The 24,435-nt window shown below is 36.5% G+C and overlaps 1 protein-coding gene across 5 annotated transcripts in view; it reads left to right on the top strand.

Moving 5' to 3' along the window:
- Window positions 1-24,435, top strand: part of STPG2 (sperm tail PG-rich repeat containing 2) — a 617,593-nt gene that overhangs the window by 30,613 nt on the left and 562,545 nt on the right. For all 5 annotated transcript variants that reach the window (XM_059923912.1, XM_059923909.1, XM_059923910.1 and 2 more), the window contains 2 exons: window positions 3,706-3,818; window positions 6,934-7,045. In XM_059923912.1, the coding sequence (XP_059779895.1) occupies window positions 3,706-3,818; window positions 6,934-7,045 (225 nt within the window). The remainder of the gene's footprint in view (window positions 1-3,705; window positions 3,819-6,933; window positions 7,046-24,435) is intronic.

Below are 24,435 nucleotides of genomic sequence, written 5' to 3'. Positions count from 1 at the left end.
CTCCTGAAATGCTGTATAGAAGAATTACTATAAAACTGTAACTTATACTTTTTAGGGTATAAAAATATAATGTTAAAGATGATTTGTCAAAATGCTCTGTTTTCAAATACTGATTTTATTTTTACAAATCTATAGGCTATAGTAAATCAATATATTAGATATGCTCCTGCCTGAAATATAGAAAATATCTGGCATATCTAACATGGCTATATTTATTATATAAGAAGAGGGTTCTACATTTATTTCACTACTTACTGTGCCTAAAATCTTCACAATTATGAAACTTTGTTTCATTTCTAAGTAAAAATAAAGTACGAGTGAAAAAATTTTCTCTTTCTGCCATCAAAACTGTGTATGTACTTTTAAAATCCATGCCTCTATTAAGTAATTTCATTTGAAAGATGGTCTAGAACACTTATCTTAGCAAAACAATGTTGCATGGCTGATCATTCTTTCCTTTCCTGAAGCTCTGTGGGGTGCAGCAATCTTCAGAGTTGCCATTGACCCAAAGGAATGGGCTGCTTTTCATCTACTCTAGTGGATGCCATGGTTTCTTCCAGGACTCCTCTACTACCATCTGCTGCTCAGCTGGACATGTCAGTCTGTGCTGTTTTTCTGTGCTGTTCTGCTAGTTATGGTGTTTGTCTCTGCACCCCCAGACCCAAAGCCTTTGGATGATCTGACTGCCTTATTTCCTTTTGTGTTACACTCAGAAGTGCTAAAGCAGTGTATACCCTATGCATTAGAGAGATTGGTAGGATAGCCCTTTCAGTTTTTATTCATAGCTCTGTTCTTCCTAGGACTGACAAAGGTCTGGGCTTGGGGATCACGTGTCAACTAGACAACCTATTTATAACAGTAACAACAAAAATAATAATATCAGTGTCTTACTTTGATTTGGTGCTTTATAGTGTTATAGCTTCATAGTGTGTTAAAGCTGATTAGTGAAGAGGGGAAATACCTCTCTGCTCTTTGTGTTGTAGTTCATTAGAAGGAATCTGCATATCAATAAGCTAAGCACATTAAGACCACTTAACAGTGCTGGAAATATTCCTGGTGGGAATAAGGATTAATGCTTTTTATTTATGTAACAAGTTTTCCCAGGCTTTATTGGATTGTGGGTACTACAGAGAGTCACAATTACGTTAGTAACTCAAATATGTGTATGTAGTCTCCTCCTGTTGATGTGGTAGACCTCCAGCCTTCTGCAAAGTTCCCCTTCACAGGGGCTTCTAGAGGGCTGTCTCAAGCATGCTTCTGAATAAGTCTGTTTCCACTGAGACAGCTTCTGTTCCCCCAGGCGGTTCAGTCTCTTGCCAGATGGTGCTCTCTGCTGGGCATTTCCACCCATGTACTCCATCAGAGCGAAAGCTGCACGATGAGCTGAGGTGAAGCTGGGGGGATAATGCTCTTCTCTCTTTGTTTTATACTCTATTACATAGAATGGTCTAAAAGTAGCCTGATTTTTACCAGTGTTTTAATGAAATGTCTTTTAGATTTTTATCATAGCCCTTTTGCACTCTACAGAATACAGGCATAAATCCAGTGGGGGATTGTCTGTTAGGCAAATTCAGTCAACAGAAAATACTCAGTAGTTAGCATTGCCACTCTTTTGACAGTAAGATTTTCTAACTGGGTGTGGGTTACCATGTTTAGCTGCTTCCCATAGGAATAGTTTTTGCGTTCACCTTCTGGTTGATTTGCTCTATTCACTAGACGTTCCAAAATATGTCTGAATCTGATTTGGACATAGCTAGTAACTCCCTGTTTCTGTACCCTCAGCTCCAACATCCTCCATTACCCAAGCAAGGAACAAACAAGGAGATTTACTAAAATTGAAGCAGGAGAAACCTTTAGAAAAACTGTAATTCAATTTCTCTTTGAGCTTGCCATCTATGATAAAAGAATCAACAAAGGTCCCATTTCACTTCATGCAAACGTCAAAGTTCTGTCAGAGATTGTGTTGGCCCCTGTTTAATTCTTTAAGGTCAGGTGGTATAAAAGGGAAAGTTTAGTTTTATTGTGTTTGTATTTTATAATATTTGAGGGCTAGCTGTTAGTGTTAAGTTCTAGGAAGTAAAAGATGTTTTCACATAGTAGGGAATTTTAGTGCTGTACCAGCTTATTTATGGATTTTGTTGTGCCATCCCAAAGCTTTCTAGAGTGGTGCCTCTCTAACTAGGAAGTTTGTCCTTGTTAGGAGACAGTGGCAGTGCTTCCAATTTACTTCCAACCATCCATGGCAAGACTGGAGTGGGTTTTAGCATTCTTTCATCACTTCATGTAATGGCACTGGTGCAAATAAATCTCTAAGGTTATTAGTAGTTTTGAGAATTGCTCCCTACTCACTACCCATGAGTCCATCCTTACCTCTAGTTTCTGTCCTTCTGGGGATGTTAATAGGGTTCAGCTGAGGTTCTTTTCACGTGCAGTGAGGTCTTTTTCCGGTTCTAGTCTCTGCTGTGCTATATTTTCCAGAAATTCCTTGAAGTGGAATGTGAATGATACCCTCTCTTAGTTTCTAGTACTAATAATTTACATCTATTTTATACTCTTCTTCTGAGATTCTGGTAGGAGAGGGGGGCAGATGTGGGTTTGATTCACCAATCTGAACTGGAATTATGCTTTCTAATCATTTAATTGCTATTTATTTCATTAATATTGTTTATAATGGTAATTGAGAGAGATTGGTTCCACTATTCAAGAATAGGAATGGTCACCTAGAACAACTGACATACTGTTTTATGCAGTTAAACTATCAGTTTATGTTACTGGGATTTTATTCAATGTATATGTTAATTGGTTTAATAATCCATGCCTATTTTGAAGCTATATTTTTACAAATATGAATTAAAAGTAAGTGAAATAGACTAGAGTTACCTTTTACTATCAGTTAAAAAAGTAAGATTTTATAAATTTCTTAAATGATTGCTCAATTTAGAATGTTATTAGGTCAACACAAGAATTCCTATGAGAGGCTACTGTTTGTGTTTTATACTTTATTCCTTTATTAGTTTCTAATGAAAGCAGGTGTTTTAACTTCTCTAAAGTGAACTCTTTAGTGAGTCATGCTTATTGGATGACTGTGAAGGAAGATGATTGTTGATTTCTCTTGTCACAAATGACTTCTTTGGCATTAAAGTACTGATCCTGACCTCAAACATTAACTATGAAATGATTTGGGGGTAGTGTTTAATTTTTGTTATATATTTGTTACTCTATGAAAACTTTACATGAATATCTTCTGCACTTACCAGGTAATTAGAAGTTATCTAGTATCTGTTGGTGATGTTTGAATTTTAATTTCTTAAAATTAATTTCTATTTAATTAAGTCATTTTTGTTAGGCTTTCCCATTCCCTAAATCATGCAATTCTGCCCTTCCTCCCCTTTTTAAATGATGAGGAGCTAATTTTCATTGCCCTTAAGATTTTAGATTGTCGAGTGTACTGCCAAGAGCAAAGTTGTTCATATTGGTTGAGGATATGCTAAACTAGAGGCTCTTTTCTGGGAATCCTGGTTGACTTAGGAGTGGGATGGGGCACAGAGTAATACTCTTGAGATGTATCAAGGAAGAGTCTAGCATTTACCAGTGGGAACTCCTTGACTAAGGCTACCCTCGCTTTAGACTTAAGTAAAGTTAAACATTGTTTCATGATTTATTTAAATTGTCTCTCATCTTCACTTTTTTTTTTTTTTTTTTGAGGATTTTTCCAATGTAACTTTGAAATACAAGGGGATACATTTTGGCAACTCTTTGGGAAGACTAGAGTTACCTATAAAGTCAGGGCCTGGTCCTGGACAGTATGATATAACCCAGTAAGTAAAAAAATAGTATATCTTTACTGTAGTTTTTGACTATAAATATTCTAATAATTTAGACTAGGTTATGCTGTTATGAAAGGAAAAATCAGTATGAAAAACTTCAAGAAATATGATATTTTAGAGTAACCTATATGAAAACTATTGCTTTTCTGTCTGCCAGATCCTGTGCTACCTGTTTTACATGTATTAATTCATTTATCTTCACAAGTGTCTGTGTAGTTAACTATTGTTATGCCTATTTTAGCAGTGAAAAATGAAAGGGTCAGAGAGAATAAATAATGTATTTAATATTATGTAGCTATTAAGTGGCAGAGCTTGATATTGACTGAGGCCTTTTCGGTTATACAGCCCATGTATCTAAGTACTAAAATATACTGTCTTTAATTACAAGATAGAGAAAAGATCAGAGAAAATATAAAAGAAGGTGACCCAGGATTCTGCATCTTGTTCCTGGCTCTGGTGTCCATTCTTTTGACTACATGATGGATTTAGAAGGCATTCTCAGTATAAGTCAGAGCCATAACATTAAGTTGAAGGTAATATTTATGAAGTCTAACTAGGAAATACATTTCTTGTAAAATAATTCTTTCTGTCTTTATTTTCTCCTACTCTTGCACTAAGGTCTTAGACATGAGTCCATGGAAGGCAAAACTGAGTAACAGATATCATGTTGTTCTCAGAATCTATCACTGCTTTTCATGATTTAATTTTTAACAGGTTCCAGTTTATCTGCCTGATCCTTTCTCTCTCATAGGATGAGTTTTCTAGCAGGAAGTCCCACAGTGATTACCTATCCAATTAATTTGCTGGACAGATTCAGACACATCTGTATACCAGCAGTGGATGTAGCTTAGGCTCTTACTTAAACTCCCCTACTACTATTCATTCATTGAACAAACATTGTTTGAATTCTTGCGGTGTCTTAGTACTAAACTTAGTAACTAAGAATAAAAAGAATAAAACATGGCCCTTGTTTTTGGGAATTTATACCCTATTCTATTGTCCTTTTCATTTTTTCACTGTCCTAATATGGGAGATATGCCATGTATTTTAATTTTTTTAGTAGTTACACTAGAAGTTTAACATGTATATACAGCTTAATGGGATCTAAATTTAATCTTTGTCATCCAAGTAAAACAAAGTCTGTCAAATGCTCTAACTCTACTCATCCCCTTGAGATAATGCTTTTGTTAGTATTTTACTCATCTTTTTCTTCTTCCAGTTTGGCTGGTTTGCTTTCCTATCTGTCTGCCTGCCTGCCTGTCAGTTTTATTGGGGTTTAATTAACATTAAGCAAAATTAACCCTTTTTAGGGTACGTGGTTCTGTGATGATTGTTTTCCATCCATTCCACTACACGTCTAAGCACCTCAGGCATGACCAGCACTCTGTCTAATTCTGTTGCTCTGATTTTGCTTGATAGTTTTTTCCTGACAGTCCTTTTTACTTCTCCAGCCCTGTCCCAGTCCCATTCTCCTCCTATTTTTTTTTTTTAAATAAGTGTCTGCCTGACTTTATTTTTTATTTTTTTGGTCACACCGCATGGCTTGCGGGATCTTAGTTCCCCCACCAGGGGTTGAACCCGGACCCATGCCAGTGAAAGCATGGAGTCCTAACCACTGGACCCGCCAGGGAATTCCCTCTCCTCCTCTTTTTTAAATGTTACTTTCTCTTTGATCTTTGTTATTTCCCTTGTTTCTTCTTTTCTTCTGTTTGTATTTTCAGTTTTGCTAGTAGGAATGTATGCATATAGATTGCATTCCTAACTGCATCAGATATTTCATCATTTCCATAATTTGCTCTTTGGTTTTGCTGACTTCACTGTATCTTTTATTTGGACTTGTCTTGGTTCCTTCTGGTAGTTGATATTTTCTACTTTTTTTGTTTTTTTCTACTTTTTGTTTATTGATTGAGTCATAATTATTGTGGATGTGATATGGTATAAAAATGGAAATACTTGGGTATTTTGAATGGAAAGATGAGCTCATAGGTTTCTTTTTGGGAAAACACAGACCTAAATGATATGTGACCCTTTTGATATCCCAAATATAAATTTTTTATCCATAAAACTATTTGAGGTTTTGAAAATAAGTTCATTTGTTGAATGAATTTTGTGCAAAAAAATCAATGAAGTCAGCATTTGACAGTGAACTGAGATGTTATATGCATGTTTAAATCATAGTAATGTCTAAACAAACAAAAAAAATGGCAATTATGTAACTTAAACATTTGTTTTTATGTTTTTATATTATCTTTTTTTTAATCTTCTTATGTTCAGTATAGTTCACTGGAAGTGTTTAATGACTTTTTTTTTCTAATTCTTTTTAAGAATTAGAAAAAAATAACCTATTTAAATATAATTCTTAATAATAGCTAACAGTTATTGTATACTTACTATGGGTTTTGTATGGCAGTAAACACTTCACATATTATCCACTTTAATCATTACAACCTTGAGAATTGGTTAATACTATTTCCAATCACAGATGAAGAATCAGATCTGAAGTTTAGAGAGGGTGGGTGATTTGTGTAAGGTCACATAGCTAGTAGGTAGCAATGTTAGGATTCATATCAGGCTGTCTGACTCCAGAGCTTGGGATGTTACTCACTGCTTACTTGGTTTATTATTCTTACTTGTGTAAATTTCAATGAAAATAAGCTTCCCTTTCATTTTCAAAGATCTTTCTTTATGCCCTTTTCCTGATTGTTTTATGATATAAATAGCATTGACTATTTTCCCCTTATTTTAGTTAATAGTTGAAATACCAAGTGATTTGAAACTTTAAAGACCTTTTATGGTGAATAAACTACACGGGAAACTTTTTTTGGTAGCTTTTTATTTAAACTCATGACATAAATCCCACATTTTGTTTTCTTTTTGGAATCATTATTAGAATAGGTATATTTTAATGCTCTGAATTGGAAAACGCAGATCTAACCAATATAAATGAATAGATCTGACAGAGTTTAGGATATATTGGCCTAACACACCCAGATATCTTACTGAATACTTTTTAAGCAGGAAATGTTGGTGTAAAAATATTCTCTTAACTTATATAGACATTTATATATTTGAAATTGAGAATAATTTTTTTCTGAATTTTCTAAAGGAAAAAGGCACTACATTATGAAAATATTAACATCAAGAAAGATCAACAGCAAAATCATTGCTCAAATCTCCCACGACTTTATGAAGTAATAATATTGCAGGAGGAAAAAAAGGTAAGTTGAAAAGTAACTATTTCATCTACTTCCTAGATTTTAAGGTCATTGAATCTTATTATCACACAGAGTACTCTTCTACTGTTACTCGTAGGTAGTTGTCACTCAGTGAATTTTGTGGAAGGAACTGAGGAACTGTGTTTAAAATTTCCTTCAAGTTGATCGCTATCTCTGCTTGAACACCTCCTGTGATAAAGAACTCAATACCCCTGAGGTTTCTTGTTTCAGTAGTGGAATACTCTGTTTCTTGCAATTTCCTTCTTAAACTGACCTAAATTTACCTGCTTGTTGTCTATTTATTCTCCCTTTTCCTATGACTTCTTTTAAATCTCCCTTTAAATCTTTTCTAGTAAGGATAAATGTTCTAAATATCTTCGACTATTCTCAGTATTTAGCTTCGGGGTAACTTATTTTCCTTTGACGTTATCTAGGGATCTTCATTAGTTTTTGAATCTTTCTCTCCTTAAAATATGATTTTGAGAACTAAGAATAACATTCTTGGTGAAGTCTGGTTAGTACATAGTAAGATTTTTATCTTCATTGTTCTAGGTAGTGTATATTTATTAATATAAAAATCTAAATGCCATTAAATATTTTTTGTAGCTATGTTTCAGTTTAATTATTTGGAACTTGTAGGCACAAAAACCTTGGATTTTTTTCCTCTAGTATATTTAAACTTAAAAACTTGAAGATTATAGGATAAACATTTCAAAATGGATCATTTAGAGTAAGGATAAATGACTCTCAGTTGAGAAATCAGTGAGTATTTCATAAGAATTTTCTCGGTCTTCCCCTGAATATTAATCAGCAAGGAAAAATATTGCTTATAGAACTATTAGAAAAAGATACAATAACAGAGTAATATAATGCAATTGTTTCATAGAATAACAATTATAAATCTCAAACAAGATAAAAAGTGTTAATTTAGAATCATGAGAGATACTGGTTTATGGTTTTCTTGTAATGTGTTTGTCTGGTTTTAGTATTAAGGTAATGCTGGCCTCATAAAATGAGTTAGGAAGTATTCCCTCTTCTTATATCTTCTGAAAGACATTGTAGAGATTGGTATAATTTTTTCCCTTAAATGTGTGGTAGAATTCACCAGTGAATCCATCTGGGTCTGGTGCTTTTTGTTTTGGAAGGTTATGAATTATTGACTTGATATTTTGAATAGGCATAGGCTTATTCAGATCATCTATTTCTTCTCATGAGAATTTGGGAGATTGAGTCTTTTAAGAAATTGGTCCTTTTCATCTAGGTTATCAAATTTATGGGCATAGAATTGTTCATAGTATTCCTTTATTCTTTTAATGTATATGGGAACTGTAGTGATGTCCCCTCCTTCATTTCTGATATCAGTAATTTGTATCCTCTCTCTTGTTTCTTAGTTTGCCTGGCTAGAGGTTTGTGAATTTTTTTTTTTTAATTTTTGAATTGTATTTATTTTTTTATATAGCATGTGCTTATTAGTTATACATTTTATACATATTAGTGTATACATGCCAATCCCAATCTCCCAATTAATCACAACCCCGCCCCCCCCCGCTGCTTTCCCCCCTTGGTGTCCATATGTTTGTTGTCTACATCTGTGTCTCAATTTCTGCCCTGCAAACCTGTTCATCTGTACCATTTTTCTAGGTTCCACATATATGAGTTAATATACGATATTTGTTTTTCTCTTTCTGCCTTACTTCACTCTGTATGACAGTCTCTAGGTTCACCCACGTCTCTACAAATAAACCAATTTCGTTCCTTTTTATGGCTGAGTAATATTCCATTGTATATAGGTAGCACATCTTCTTTATCCATTTGTCTGTTGATGGGCATTTAGGTTGCATCCATGATCTGGCTATTGTAAATAGTGCTGCAATGAACATTGGGGTGCATGTGTCTTTTTGAATTATGGTTTTCTCTGGGTATATGCCCAGTAGTGGGATTGCCGGGTCATATGGTAATTCTATTTTTAGATTTTTAAGTATCTTCCATACTGTTCTCCATAGTGGCTGTATCAATTTACATTCCCACCAACAGTGCAAGAGGGTTCCCTTTTCTCCACACTCTCTCCAGCATTTGCTGTTTGTAGACTTTCTGATGATGCCCATTCTAACCAGTGGGAGGTGATACCTCATTGTAGTTTTGATTTGCATTTCTCTAATAATTAATGATATTGAGCAGCTTTTCATGTGCTTCTTGGCCATCTGTATGTCTTCTATGGAGAAATGTCTATTTAGGACTTCTGCCCATTTTTGGACTGGGTTGTTTGTGTTTTTAACATTGAGCTGCATATATATTTTGCAGGTTAATCCTTTGTCTGTTGATTTGCTTGCAAATATTTTCTCCCATTCTGCGGGTTGTCTTTTCGTCTTGTTTGTAGTTTCCGTTGCTTTGCAAATGCTTTTGAGTTTCATTAGGTCGCATTTGTTTATTTTTGTTTTTATTTCCATTACTCTAGGAGGTGGATCAAAAAAGATCTTGCTGAGATTTATGTCAAAGAGTGTTTTGCCTATGTTTTCCTCTAAGAGTTTTATAGTGCCTGGTCTTACATTTAGGTCTCTAATCCATTTTGAGTTTATTTTTGTTTATGGTGTTAGGGAGTGTTCTAATTTCATTCTTTTACATGTAGCTGTTCAGTTTTCCCAGCACCACTTATTGAAGAGAGTCTTTTCTCCATTGTATATCCTTGCCTCCTTTGTCATAGATTAGTTGACCATAGGTGCATGGGTTTATCTCCGAGCTTTCTATCCTGTTCCATTGATCTATATTTCTGTTTTTGTGCCAGTACCACATTGTGTTGATTACTGTAGCTTTGTAGTATGGTCTGAAGTCAGGAAGTCTGATTCCTCCAGCTCCGTTTTCTTCCCTCAAGACTGCTTTGGCTATTCGGGGTCTTTTGTGTCTCCATACAAATTTTAAGATTTTTTGTTCTAGTTCTGTAAAAAATGCCCTTGGTAATTTGATAGGGATTGCATTGAATCTGTAGATTGCTTGGGGTAGTATAGTCATTTTCACAATATTGATTCTTCCAATCCAAAAACATGGTATATCTCTCCATCTGTTGGTATCATCTTTAATTTCTTTCATCAGTGTCTTATAGTTTTCTGCATACAGGTCTTTTGTCTCTCTAGGTAGGTTTATTCCTAGGTATTTTATTCTTTTTGTTGCAATGGCAAATGGGAGTGTTTCCTTAATTTCTCTTTCAGATTTTAAATCATTAGTGTATAGGAATGCAAGAGATTTCTGTGCATTAATTTTGTATCCTGCAACTTTACCAAATTCATTGATTAGTTCTAGTAGTTTTCTGGTGGCATCTTTAGGATTCTCTATGTATAGTATCATGTCATCTGCAAACAGTGACAGTTTTACTTCTTCTTTTCCAATTTGTATTCCTTTTATTTCTTTTTCTTCTCTGATTGCTGTGGCTAGGACTTCCAAAACTATGTTGAATAATAGTGGTGAAAGTGGACATCATTGTCCTGTTTCAGATCTTAGAGGAAATGCTTTCAGTTTTTCACCATTTTGAATGATGTTTGCTGTGGGTTTGTCATACGTGGCCTTTATTATGTTGAGGTAGGTTCCCTCTGTGCCCACTTTCTGGAGAGATTTTATCATAAATGGGTGTTGAATTTTGTCAAAAGCTTTTTCTGCATCTATTGAGATGATCATATGGTTTTTCTTCTTCAATTTGTTAATATGGTGTATCACATTGATTGATTTGCGTATATTGAAGAATCCTTGCATCCCTGGGATAATCACACTTGATCATGGGGTATGATCCTTTTAATGTATTGTTGGATTCTGTTGGCTAGTATTTTGTTGAGGATTTTTGCATCTATATTCATCAGTGATGTTGGTCTGTAATTTTTTTTTTTTGTAGTATCTTTGTCTGGTTTTGGTATCAGAGTGATGGTGGCCTCATAGAATGAGTTTGAGAGTGTTCCTTCCTCTGCAGTTTTTTGGAAGAATTAGAGAAGGATGTGTGTTAGCTCTTCTCTAAATGTTTGCTAGAATTCACCTGTGAAGCCATCTGGTCCTGGACTTTTGTTTCTTGGAAGATTTTTAATCACAGTTTTAATTTTATTACTTGTGATTGGTCTGTTCATATTTTCTATGTCTTCCTGGTTCAGTCTTGGAAGGTTATACCTTTCTAAGAACTTGTCCATTTTATTGGCATAGAGTTGCTTGAAGTAGTCTCTTAGGATGCTTTGTATTTCTGCAGTGTGTGTTATGACTTCTCCTTTTTCATTTCTAATTTTATTGATTTGTGTCCTCTCCCTCTTTTCCTTGATGAGTCTGGCTAATGGTTTATGATTTTTTTCTATCTTCTCAAATAACTAGCTTTTAGTTTTATTGATCTTTGCTATTGTTTTCTTTGTTTCTATTTCATTCATTTCTGCTCTGATCTTTATGATTTCTTTCCTTCTACTAACTTTGGGTTTTGTTTGTTCTTCGTTCTCTAGTTCCTTTAGGTGTAAGGTTAGATTGTTTATTTGAGGTTTTTCTTCTTTCTTGAAGTAGGCTTGTATTGCTATAAACTTCCCTGTTAGAACTGCTTTTGCTTCATCCCATAGGTTTTGGATCATCATGTTTTCATTGTCATTTGTCTCTAGGTATTTTTTTATTTCCTCTTTGATTTCTTCAGTGATCTCTTGGTTATTTAGTAACGTATTGTTTAACCTCCATGTGTTTGTGCTTTTTATGTTTTTTTCCCTGTAATTGATTTCTAATCTCATAGCATTGTGGTCAGAAAAGATACTTGATATGATTTCAATTTTCTTTTTTTTTTTTTTTTTTTTTTAATTTTATTTATTTATTTATTTATTTATGGCTGTGTTGGGTCTTCGTTTCTGTGTGAGGGCTTTCTCTAGTTGCAGCAAGTGGGGGCCACTCTTCATCGCGGTGCACAGACCTCTCACCATCGCGGCCTCTCTTGTTGCGGGGCACAGGCTCCAGACGCGCAGGCTCAGCAATTGTGGCTCACGGGCCTAGTCGCTCCGCGGCATGTGGGATCTTACCAGACCAGGGCTCGAACCCGTGTCCCCTGCATTGGCAGGCAGATTCTCAACCACTGTGCCACCAGGGAAGCCCCTCAATTTTCTTAAATTTACTGAGGCTTGATTTGTGACCCAAGCTGTGATCTATCCTGGAGAATGTTCCATGCGCACTTGAGAAGAAAGTGTAATCTGCTGTTTTTGGATGGAATGTCCTATAAATATCAATTAAATCTATCTGGTCTATTGTGTCATTGAAAGCTTCTGTTTCCTTATTTATTTTCATTTTGGATGATCTGTCCATTGGTGTAAGTGAGGTGTTAAAGTCCCCCACTATTACTATGTTACTGTCGATTTCCTCTTTTATAGCTGTTAGCAGTTGCCTTATGTATTGAGGTCCTCCTATGTTGGGTGCATATATATTTATAATTGTTATATGTTCTTCATGGATAGATCCCTTGGTCATTATATAGTGTTGCTCCTTGTGTCTTGTAACATTCTTTATTTTAAAGTCTATTTTATCTGATATGAGTATTGCTACTCCAGCTTTCTTTTGATTTCCATTTGCATGGAATATCTTTTTCCATCCCCTCACTTCCAGTCTGTATGTGTCCCTAGGTCTGAAGTGGGTCTCTTGTAGACAGCATAGATATGGGTCTTGTTTTTGTATCCATTCAGCAAGCCTGTGTCTTTTGGTTGGAGCATTTAATCCATTCATGTTTAAGGTAATTATCGATATGTATGTTCCTATTACCATTTTCTTAATTGTTTTGAGTTTGTTTTTGTAGGTCCTTTTCTTCTCTGTTTTTCCCACTGAGAGAAGTTCCTTTAGCATTTGTTGTAGAGCTGGTTTGGTGGTGCTGAATTCTCTTAGCTTTGGCTTGTCTGTAAAGCTTTTGATTTCTCAGTCAAATCTGAATGCGATCCTTGCCAGGTAGAGTAATCTTGGTTGTAGGTTCTTCCCTTTCATCACTTTAAATATGTCATGCCACTCCCTTCTGGCTTGTAGAGTTTCTGGTGAGAAATCAGCTGTTAACCTTATGGGAGTTCCCTTGTATGTTATTTGTCGTTTTTCCCTTGCTGCTTTCAATAATTTTTGTTTGTCTTTAATTTTTGTCAATTTGATTACTATGTGTCTCGGCGTGTTTCTCCTTGGGTCTATCCTGTATGGGACTCTCTGCGCTTCCTGGACTTGGGTGGCTATTTCCTTTCCCATGTTAGGGAAGTTTTTGACTATAATCTCTTCAAATATTTTCTCTGGTCCTTTCTCTCTCTCTTTTCCTTCTGGGACCCCATAATGCAAATGTTGTTGCGTTTAATGTTGTCGCAGAGGTCCCTTAGGCTGTCTTCATTTCTTTTCATTCTTTTTTCTTTATTCTGTTCCATAGCAGTGAATTTCACCATTCTGTCTTCCAGGTCACTTATCCGTTCTTCTGCCTTAGTTATTCTGCTATTGATTGCTTCTAGTGTATTTTTCATTTCAGTTATTGTATTGTTCATCTCTGTTTGTTTGTTCTTTAATTCTTCTAGGTCTTTGTTAAACATTTCTTGCATCTTCTCGATCTTTGCCTCCATTCTTTTCCCGAGGTCCTGGATCATCTTCACTATCATTATTCTGAATTCTTTTTCTGGAAGGTTGTGTATCTCCAGTTCATTTAGTTGTTTTTCTGGGGTTTTATCTTGTTCCTTTATCTGGTACATAGCCCTCTGCCTTTTCATCTTGTGTATCTTTCTGTGAATGTGGTTTTTGTTCCACAGGCTGCAGGATTGTAGCTCTTCGTGCTTCTGCTGTTTGCCCTCTGGTGGATGAGGCTATCTAAGAGGCTTGTGCAAGTTTCCTGATGGGAGGAACTGGTGGTGGGTAGAGCTGACTGTTGCTCTGGTGGGCAGAGCTCAGTAAAACTCTAATCCGTTTGACTGCTGATGGGTGGGGCTGGGTACCCTCCCTGTTGGTTGTTTGGCCTGAGGCAACCCAACACTGGAGCCTACCTGGGCTCTTTGGTGGGGCTAATGGCAGACTCTGGGAGGGCTCTTGCCAAGGAGTACTTCCCAGAACTTCTGCTGGCAGTGTCCTTGTCCCTTGGTGAGCCACAGCCCCCGCCCCCACCCCCCCACCTCTGCAGGAGACCCTCCAACACTAGCAGGTAGTTCTGGTTCAGTCTCCCCCGGGGTCACTGCTCTTTCCCCTGGGTCCCGATGCGCACACTACTTTGTGTTTGCCCTCCAAGAGTGGAGTCTCTGTTTCCCCCAGTCCTGTTGAAGTCCTGCAATCAAATCCCACTAGCCTTCAAAGTCTGATTCTCTATGAATTCCTCCTCCCGTTGCCGGACCTCCAGGTTGGGAAGCCTGACGTGGGGCTCAGAACCTTCACTCCAGTGGGTGGACTTCTGTGGTCTAAGTGTTCTCCAGTCTGTGAGTCACCCACCCAGCAGTTATGGGATTTGATTTTACTGTGATTGCACCCCTCCTACCATCTCATTGTGGCTTCTCCTTTGTCTTTGGATGTGGGGTATCTTTTTTGGTGAGTTCCAGTGTCTTCCTGTTGATGACTGTCCAGCAGCTAGTTGTGATTCTAGTGTTCTTGCAAGCAGGAGTGAGAGCACATCCTTCCACTCCTCCATCTTCGTTCAGGGCTGAATAACTATTTCTTGTATATGGAGTCATTTTTTTAAAAAAATATTTTTATCTTATGTCCCCTATTAAACTATTATTCTTAGAGGACAAGAATGTTTAATTCTACTTTTTTTTTCTTTTGTATTCCTGTAGTTAGTGGAGTGAGATACATAATGTTTAATAATCTTTTTTGAATGAATGATTACAGATGTGAAAAATGGGCAGTTTTATTTTAAAATTTTAATTTAGAGAAAGAATGCTTAGGTTTTCCCTTTCATAATATTGCCTTCGAAGGATAAGTTTTAAAGCAATAAAATAATTAGGCAAGTAAGTGCTCTGTCTTTGGATGTAAGCATTTTCTGATGGTACAACATTATATGATATATAATAATATGAACATAATATGAATGATAGTGTTTTTTATTTATCATATCCTTGAAATCTGTTTAATTCTGTTTTATACACAGTATTGTTTCAATATATCTTGAATGCATTCTAGCATTTTACTCTACTGATAACTTCTGTTAAGAAACACAACTATTAACTTTTATTCAAAGTGAATGCTTTCCACAGGAATATGTCTTGCCTTTGGCAATGAAAATTCTTGTTAGTATTCTCCTTAACATTAATGATGTCATTAATATACAAAACATTTAACTTATTTCTATTGAAGTTCTTTGATTTGGTAATAAAAAACTTATGAAGTTGCTGTAATAGCTTCTGATCAGCTAAAAAAACTGAGTAAAATTTCACTAGGTGGCGCCAGTACTTTGGGTCTTTATTGACAGAAAATATTCATTCATTTCCCATATTCATTAAAACAAATGGTTAAAAATTATGTGGTATGAAAATTTGCCTTGTAGTTATCCTGAGAAAACCTAAATGGGAAGTTTTAGTTCTTTGGAAGGTCTGCCACATTGATATAACTTGGAACTATATATTTCAAAATGTTATTTAAATTCTGGTTGCAAACTAAGTTATAGAGCTGTCATTTCTCTTCATTTGTCTACATAAATTTTTGAAAATTGTGAGAATTTTAGAAGTTATATTTTAAAGTTGTAATTTATAAACTTGGTTTTTTTCTAGATTAGAATATACCAAAAAATAATGTACTTTTCTTGAGTAGATATTAAGTAGATCTCTAGTAGAAAGTTGTAGTTTCAAAAATATGCTACAAAGATTAATAATAAGGACGTAAGAGGCAGAAATAATATATAGCCTTTTGTGATTATTTTTTGAAGCCTGCCATTACATTATTATTAATGATTTTCTCTTATGGGTGGATTGTTCCTATATTTCTGGTGCGAAAATTTCACCTTTTCACTTTTCATTGCTAGTCTTTAACGTTTATTAAACTACCTGATTTGTGGGCATTATAACAGACACTTGGTAATTTATTGCAGCTAGAAATATGTAGTGGTGACCTTGAAAGAGCTGAAATTTGAGGATAAACAAAGATTTAGGAAGACTTGAGCACAATTAAATGTGTTTTTCTCCCCCAAACACAAATTAATTGTTTGAATTATGGTTACTGTACCAGAAATCTGAGTGATCACTTTTCTTATTTTCTAAAAAAACTTTTCCAATTTTTAAATTATGGGTTTCAAAAAGAAAAAAATAGATGTCAAGAAAGATTGGAGGAAAAGATTGAATCATTAAAATATAAATGGACAAAACTGTGTGAAAAAAGCTATGAGGTTGAAGTTGGAAACATTTATTTATTGCTTAAACAGTGATTCAGTGTCCTTTGGAAGAGCATCTGATATGTTCAGGTTTAATTGCATAATAGTTTGTACTATTATTAGTGAGTTTTATATATACTGAAGTCACACTCATTCATGGTAAAATTTTAAGAACTTTATAAAATAAAGAAAGCATTCTTAGATTTATTCATAGTTTAGTGGTAAAGAGTTCATGCTTTGGAACCACGCTGCAGTTTTTTGCTCCATTACATACTAGTTGTGTGACCTTGGGCAAGTTACTTTGCCATTCTAAGCCTATGTATTTTTCCTTCTAAACCTCTAAAATATGAATAATAATATATATAAAAATATAACAAAATGTCATTGTGAGAATTCAATGAAATGTGATTATACACACACACACAGACACTGCTTAACACAGTGTTTGACATTTCTTAACACTCAGTAAGTTATAGTTATTACCATTACTTTTTAAAAATTTTTTATTTTTTTGGCTGTGTTGGGTCTTTGTTGCTATGCACGGGGTTCCTCTAGTTGTGGCGAGCGGGGGGGCTACTCTTTGTTGCAGTGCACGGGCTTCTCATTTGCGGTGGCTTCTCTTGTTGTGGAGCACGGGCTCTAGGTTCGCAGGCTTCAGTAGTTGCAGCACGTGGGCCCTAGAGTGTGCAGGCTTCTGTAGTTGCGGTGTGCGGGCTCTAGGGCAGGCAGGCTTTAGTAATTGTGGCACACAGGCTTAGTTCTCCGTGGCATGTGGGATCTTCCTGGACCAGGGATCGAACCCGTGTCCCCTGCATTGGCAGGTGGATTCTTAACCACTGTGCCACCAGGGAAGTCCCCTATTACTTATTTAATGAGTATTGATTGAACACCTACTCCATGCTGTGGATAGAAAGATGAGGAATAGTACAAAGTTTTCTGAATCAAGGAATTCACACATTGATGGAAGATACAAATATATAAAGAATTATACAGTGATATCCAAATAAGGTACAGTGAGACTTCAGAAGAGAAAGCCATTGATTCTGCTTGGGGGATGACACAAGTCAGAAAAGAATCCCAAAATATGTTTGAGTTGTGTCTTGAGGGATGAGTAGGTATTTGTCAAATGGAGTAGAAATTATAGGCAAAGAGGATGTGTAAAGCCTTGAGGTTTCGAGAAAAGCAGTTTTTATTTTTATCTATAGGTGATGATGAGCTAGTAAATATTTTAAACAGATGATTCATGGACAGTTTTGTAATTTCAGAAAAATAGGACAGTAAGGTATGAGTCAAATGGATGGGATATGGGGAAGGGGAGGGAGGGAGAAGTCGAGGTGATGCATAGTGATTCACATAGTGAATGGCTGTATTAAGATAGTGAAATGAGGGGATAATATATACCTGGATGTTAGCATTGATTTTATCTAGTGATTAATTTGATATGGGAGGATGAGTGGCAAGGAAGTTGCGGATGACTTCTAGATTTCTCACTTAGAATACTGTGTGAATGGTGTTGTAGAGAGTTAGAGAAAATACAGAAAGCATACCACACTCTGTGTGTGTGTGTATATGTGTGCGTGCAAGCACGTGTGCACGCACGAGTGTGGGAATCACATTATTTTACACATCTATTTGTTATATAGGTAGAAATGTTTTGAAGGCAGTTAGAAAGTTGAGAAAAATCTGGACTGGAGATTTAGTAATTAGTCATTGGGTTAGCTATATAACCCACAGAGGGTGAGGATTGAACCAGGGCGATTGACAGCATTTAATAGATAAATGGAGGAAGGGGGAATCTAAGAAAGGAACAAGGAGGATTAAAAATGGTAGGAACAGAATAGGGAAGAGTGATCTCACAGGAGCCAGAGGTTGAATGTATTTTAAGAAAGTAGTTGCCACCTGTGTTATATACTTTGGGTAGGTTAATAGTGATAAGAACTGAAAATGGTCCACTGAACTTTGCAGAATTTTGAGATCAGTGGTTACTTTAGCAAAGCACTTCTGGTGGGCTGGACTGATTGAAGATAGCAAGGTGGTGGTGGATTGAAGAATGGATGGATGGTAAAGAACAAGATCCTGTGAATATAGACTGTTTGCTCTTTCAGGAGTGTGCCTAAAGTGAAAGGCAGAGAACTAAGCTTTTACTGAATTTTTTTTTTTCTTAAAGGAGAGACATTATAATTATCTGCATGTGTTATTTACCTTTTGCTAATTTAGGATTATTACCAAGATAAAAGCTAGGTTAATGATTTTAAATAACCTGATGATAAATTAGGTTATTAATATATATATATTTTTAATCAGTCATCAGTTTTATACACATCAGTGTATACATGTCAATCCCAATCGCCCAATTCAGCACACCACCATCTCCACCCCACCACAGTTTCCCCCCCTTGGTGTCCATACGTTTGTTCTCTACATCTGTGTCTCAACTTCTGCCCTGCAAACCAGTTCATCTGTACCACTTTTCTAGGTTCCACATACATGCGTTAATATACGATATTTGTTTTTCTCTTTCTGACTTACTTCACTCTGTATGACAGTCTCTAGATCCATCCACGTCTCAACAAATGACTCAATTTCGTTCCTTTTTATGGCTGAGTAATATTCCATTGTATATATGTACCACAACTTCTTTATCCATTCGTCTGTCGATGGGCATTTAGGTTGCTTCCATGACCAGGCTATTGCAAATAGTGCTGCAGTGAACATTGGGGTGCATGTGTCTTTTTGAATTACGGGTTTCTCTGGGTATATGCCCAGTAGTGGGATTGCTGGATCATATGGTAATTCTATGTTTAGTTTTTTAAGGAACCTCCATACTGTTCTCCATAGTGGCTGTATCAATTTACATTCCCACCAACAGTGCAAGAGGCTTTCCTTTTCTCCACACCCTCTCCAGCATTTGTTGTTTGTACATTTTCTGATGATGCCCATTCTAACTGGTGTGAGGTGATACCTCATTGTAGTTTTGGTTTGCATTTCTCTAATAATTAGTGATGTTGAGCCACTTTTCATGTGCTTCTTGGCCATCTGTATGTCTTTTTTGGAGAAATGTCTATTTAGGTCTTCTGCCCATTTTTGGATTGGGTTCTTTGTTTCTTTAATATTGAGCTGAATGAGCTGTTCATATATTTTGGAGATTAATCCTTTGTCCGTTGATTTGTTTGCAAATATTTTCTCCCATTCTGAGGGTTGTCTTTTTGTCTTGTTTATGGTTTCCTTTGCTGTGCAAAAGCTTTGAAGTTTCATTAGGTCCCATTTGTTTATTTTTGTTTTTATTTCCATTACTCTAGGAGGTGGATCAAAAAAGATCTTGCTGTGATTTATGTCAAAGAGTGTTCTTCCTATGTTTTCCTCTAAGAGTTTTATAGTGTCCGGTCTTACATTTAGGTCTCGAATCCATTTTGAGTTTAGTTTTGTGTATGGTGTTAGGGAGTATTCTAATTTCATTTTTTTACATGTAGCTGTCCAGTTTTCCCAGCACCACTTATTGAAGAGACTGACTTTTCTCCATTCTATATCTTTGCCTCCTTTGTCATAGATTAGTTGACCATAGGTGCATGGGTTTATCTCTGGACTTTCTATCTTGTTCCATTGATCTATGTTTCTGTTTTTGTGCCAGTACCATATTGTCTTGATTACTGTAGCTTTGTAGTATGGTCTGAAGTCAGGGAGTCTGATTCCTCCAGCTCCGTTTTTTCCCTCAAGACTGCTTTGGCTATTCGGGGTCTTTTGTGTCTCCATACAAATTTTAAGATGATTTGTTCTAGCTCCGTAAAAAATGCCCTTGGTAATTTGATAGGGATTGCATTGAATCTGTAGATTGCTTGGGGTAGTATAGTCATTTTCACAATATTGATTGTTCCAATCCAAGAACATGGTATGTCTCTCCATCTGTTGGTATCATCTTTAATTTCTTTCATCAGTGTCTTATAGTTTTCTGCATACAGGTCTTTTGTCTCCCTAGGTAGGTTTATTCCTAGGTATTTTATTCTTTTTGTTGCAATGGTAAATGGGAGTGTTTCCATAATTTCTCTTTCAGATTTTTCATCATTAGTGTATAGGAATGCAAGAAATTTCTGTGCATTAATTTTGTATCCTGCAACTTTACCAAATTCATTGATTAGCTCTAGTAGTTTTCTGGTGGCATTTTTAGGATTCTCTATGTATAGTATCATGTCATCTGCAAACAGTGACAGTTTTTTTTTTTTTTTAAAGAAATTCACGTTCTTTTATTTATTTATGACTGTGTTGGGTCTTCGTTTCTGTGCAAGGGCTTTCTCTAGTTGTGGCAAGTGGGGACCACTCTTCATCGCGGTGCGCAGGCCTCTCACCATCGTGGCCTCTCTTGTTGCGGAGCACAGGCTCCAGACGCGCAGGCTCAGTAATTGTGGCTCACGGGCCCAGTTGCTCCGTGGCATGTGGGATCTTCCCAGACCAGGGCTCGAACCCGTGTCCCCTGCATTGGCAGGCAGATTCTCAACCACTGCGCCACCAGGGAAGCCCTGACAGTTTTACTTCTTCTTTTCCAATTTGTATTCCTTTCATTTCTTTTTCTTCTCTGATTGCCATGGCTAGGACTTCCAAAACTATGTTGAATAATAGTGGTGAGAGTGGACATCCTTGTCTCATTCCTGATCTTAGAGGAAATGCTTTCAGTTTTTCACTGTTGAGAATGATGTTTGCTGTGGGTTTGTCATATATGGCCTTTATTATGTTGAGGTAGGTTCCCTCTATGCCCACTTTCTGGAGAGTTTTTATCATAAATGGGTGTTGAATTTTGTCAAAAGCTTTTTCTGCATCTATTGAGATGATCATATGGTTTTTCTTCTTCAATTTGTTAATATGGTGTATCACATTGATTGAATTGCGTATCTTGAAGAATCCTTGCATCCCTGGGATAAATCCCACTTCATCATGGTGTATGATCCTTTTAATGTGGTGTTGGATTCTGTTTGCTAGTATTTTGTTGAGGATTTTTGCATCTATATTCATCAGTGATATTGGTCTGTAATTTTCTTTTTTTTGTAGTATCTTTGTCTGGTTTTGGTATCAGGGTGATGGTGGCCTCATAGAATGAGTTTGAGAGTGCTCCTTCCTCTGCAATTTTTTCGAAGAGTTTGAGAAGGATGGGTGTTAGCTCTTCTCTAAATAGGATGGGTGTTAGCTCTTCTCTAAATGTTTGATAGAATTCACCTGTGAAGCCATCTGGTCCTGGACTTTTGTTTGTTGGAAGATTTTTAATCACAGTTTCAATTTCATTTCTTGTGATTGGTCTGTTCATATTTTTTGTTTCTTTCTGGTTCAGTCTTGGAAGGTTATACCTTTCTAAGAATTTGTCCATTTCTTCCAGTTTGTCCATTTTATTGGCATAGAGTTGCTTGTAGTAGTCTCTTAGGATGCTTTGTATTTCTGTGGTGTCTGTTGTAACTTGTCCTTTTTCATTTCTAATTTTATTGATTTGAGTGAGTCCTCTCCCTCTTTTCCTTGATGAGTCTGGCTAATGGCTCATCAATTTTGTTTATCTTCTCAAAGAACCAGCTTTTAGTTTTATTGATCTTTGCTATTGTTTTCCTTGTTTCTATTTCATTTATTTCCCCTCTGATCTTTATGATTTCTTTCCTTCTGCTAACTTTGGGTTTTGTTTTTTCTTCTTTCTCTAGTTCCTTTAGGTGTAAGTTTACATTGTTTACTTGAGATTTTTCTTGTTTCTTTAGGTAGGCTTGTATAGCTATAAACTTCCCTCTTAGAACTGCTTTTGCTGCATCCCATAGGTTTTGGATCGTCGTGTTTTCATTGTCATTTGTCTCTAGGTATTTTTTTATTTCCTCTTTGATTTCTTCAGTGATCTCTTGGTTATTTAGTAGCGTATTGTTTTGTCTCCATGTGTTTGTGCTTTTCACGTTCTTTTCCCTGTAATTCATTTCTAATCTCATAGCGGTGTGGTCAGAAAAGATGCTTGATATGATTTCAATTTTCTTAAATTTACTGAGGCTTGATTTGTGACCCAAGATGTGATCTATCCTGGAGAATGTTCCATGTGCACTTGAGAAGAAAGTGTAATCTGCTGTTTTTGGATGGAATGTCCTATAAATATCAATTAAATCTATCTGGTCTATTGTGTCATTGAAAGCTTCTGTTTCCTTATTTATTTTCATTTTGGATGATCTGTCCATTGGTGTAAGTGAGGTGTTAAAGTCCCCCACTATTATTGTGTTACTGTTGATTTCCTCTCTTATAGCTGTTAGCAGTTGCCTTATGTATTGAGGTCCTCCTATGTTGGGTGCATATATATTTATAATTGTTATATGTTCTTCATGGATTGATCCCTTGGTCATTATATAGTGTTGCTCCTTGTGTCTTGTAACATTCTTTATTTTAAAGTCTATTTTATCTGATATGAGTATTGCTACTCCAGCTTTCTTTTGATTTCCATTTGCATGGAATATCTTTTTCCATCCCCTCACTTTCAGTCTGTATGTGTCCCTAGGTCTGAAGTGGGTCTCTTGTAGACAGCATAGATATGGGTCTTGTTTTTTATCCATTCAGCAAGCCTGTGTCTTTTGGTTGGAGCATTTAATCCATTCATGTTTAAGGTAATTATCGATATGTATGTTCCTATGACCATTTTCTTAATTGTTTTGGGTTTGTTTTTGTAGGTCCTTTTCTTCTCTGTGTTTCCCACTTAGAGAAGTTCTTTTAGCATTTGTTGTAAAGCTGGTTTGGTGATGCTGAATTCTCTTAGCTTTTGCTTGTCTGTAAAGCTTTTGATTTCTCCATCGAATCTGAATGAGATCCTTGCTGGGTAGAGTAATCTTGGTTGTAGGTTCTTCTGTTTCATCACTTTAAGTATATCATGCCACTCTCTTCTGGCTTGTAGAGTTTCTGGTGAGAAATCAGCTGTTAACCTTATGGGAGTTCCCTTGTATGTTATTTGTCGTTTTTCCCTTGCTGCTTTCAATAATTTTTGTTTGTCTTTAATTTTTGTCAATTTGATTACTATGTGTCTCGGCGTGTTTCTCCTTGGGTTTATCCTGTATGGGACTCTCTGCGCTTCCTGGACTTGGGTGGCTATTTCCTTTCCCATGTTAGGGAAGTTTTCGACTATAATCTCTTCAAATATTTTCTCTGGTCCTTTCTCTCTCTTTTCCCCTTCTGGGACCCCTATAATGTGAATGTTGTTGCTCTGAATGTTGTCCCAGATGTCTCTTAGGCCGTCTTCATTTATTTTCATTCTTTTTTCTTTATTCTGTTCCATAGCAGTGAATTCCACCATTCTGTCTTCCAGGTCAGTTATCCGTTCTTCTGCCTCAGTTATTCTGCTATTGATTCCTTCTAGTGTAGTTTTCATTTCAGTTATTGTATTGTTCATCTCTGTTTGTTTGTTCTTTTATTCTTCTAGGTTCTTTTTAAACATTTCTTGCATCTTCTCAATCTTTGCCTCCATCCTTTTTCCGAGGTCCTGGATCATCTTCACTATCATTATTCTGAATTCTTTTTCTGGAAGGTTGTGTATCTCCACTTCATTTAGTTGTTTTTCTGGGGTTTTATCTTGTTCCTTCATCTGGTATATAGCCCTCTGCCTTTTCATCTTGTTTACCTTTCTGTGAATGTTGTTTTTGTTCCACAGGCTGCAGGATTGTAGTTTTTCTTGCTTCTGCTGTCTCCCCTCTGGTGGTTGAGGCTATCTAAGAGGCTTGACGGGAGGCTCTGGTAGTGGGTAGAGCTGACTGTTGCTGTGGTGGTCAGAGCTCAGTAAAAGTTTAATCCACTTGACTGTTGATGGGTGGGTCTGGGTTCCCTGTCTGTTGGTTGTTTTGCCTGAGGCAACCCAACACTGGAGCCTACCTGGGCTCTTTGGTGGGGCTAATGACAGACTCTGGGAGGGCTCACGCCAAGGAGTACTCTCCAGCACTTCTGCTGCTGGTGTCCTTGTCCCCACGGTGAAACAGAGCCACCCCCCGCCTCTGCAGGAGACCTTCCAACACTAGCAGGTAGGTCTGGTTCAGTCTCCCCCGGGGTCACTGCTCTTTCCCCTGGGTCCCGATGTGCACACTATTTTGTGTGCGTCCTCCAAGAGTGGGGTCTCTGTTTCCCCCAG

Source organism: Balaenoptera ricei, chromosome 5 (assembly GCF_028023285.1).
Source record: "Balaenoptera ricei isolate mBalRic1 chromosome 5, mBalRic1.hap2, whole genome shotgun sequence".
Taxonomy (NCBI): Eukaryota; Metazoa; Chordata; class Mammalia; order Artiodactyla; family Balaenopteridae; genus Balaenoptera; species Balaenoptera ricei.
The sequence above is the reverse complement of the archived record's forward strand: the minus strand, read 5'-3'. Positions and strand labels throughout refer to the sequence as shown.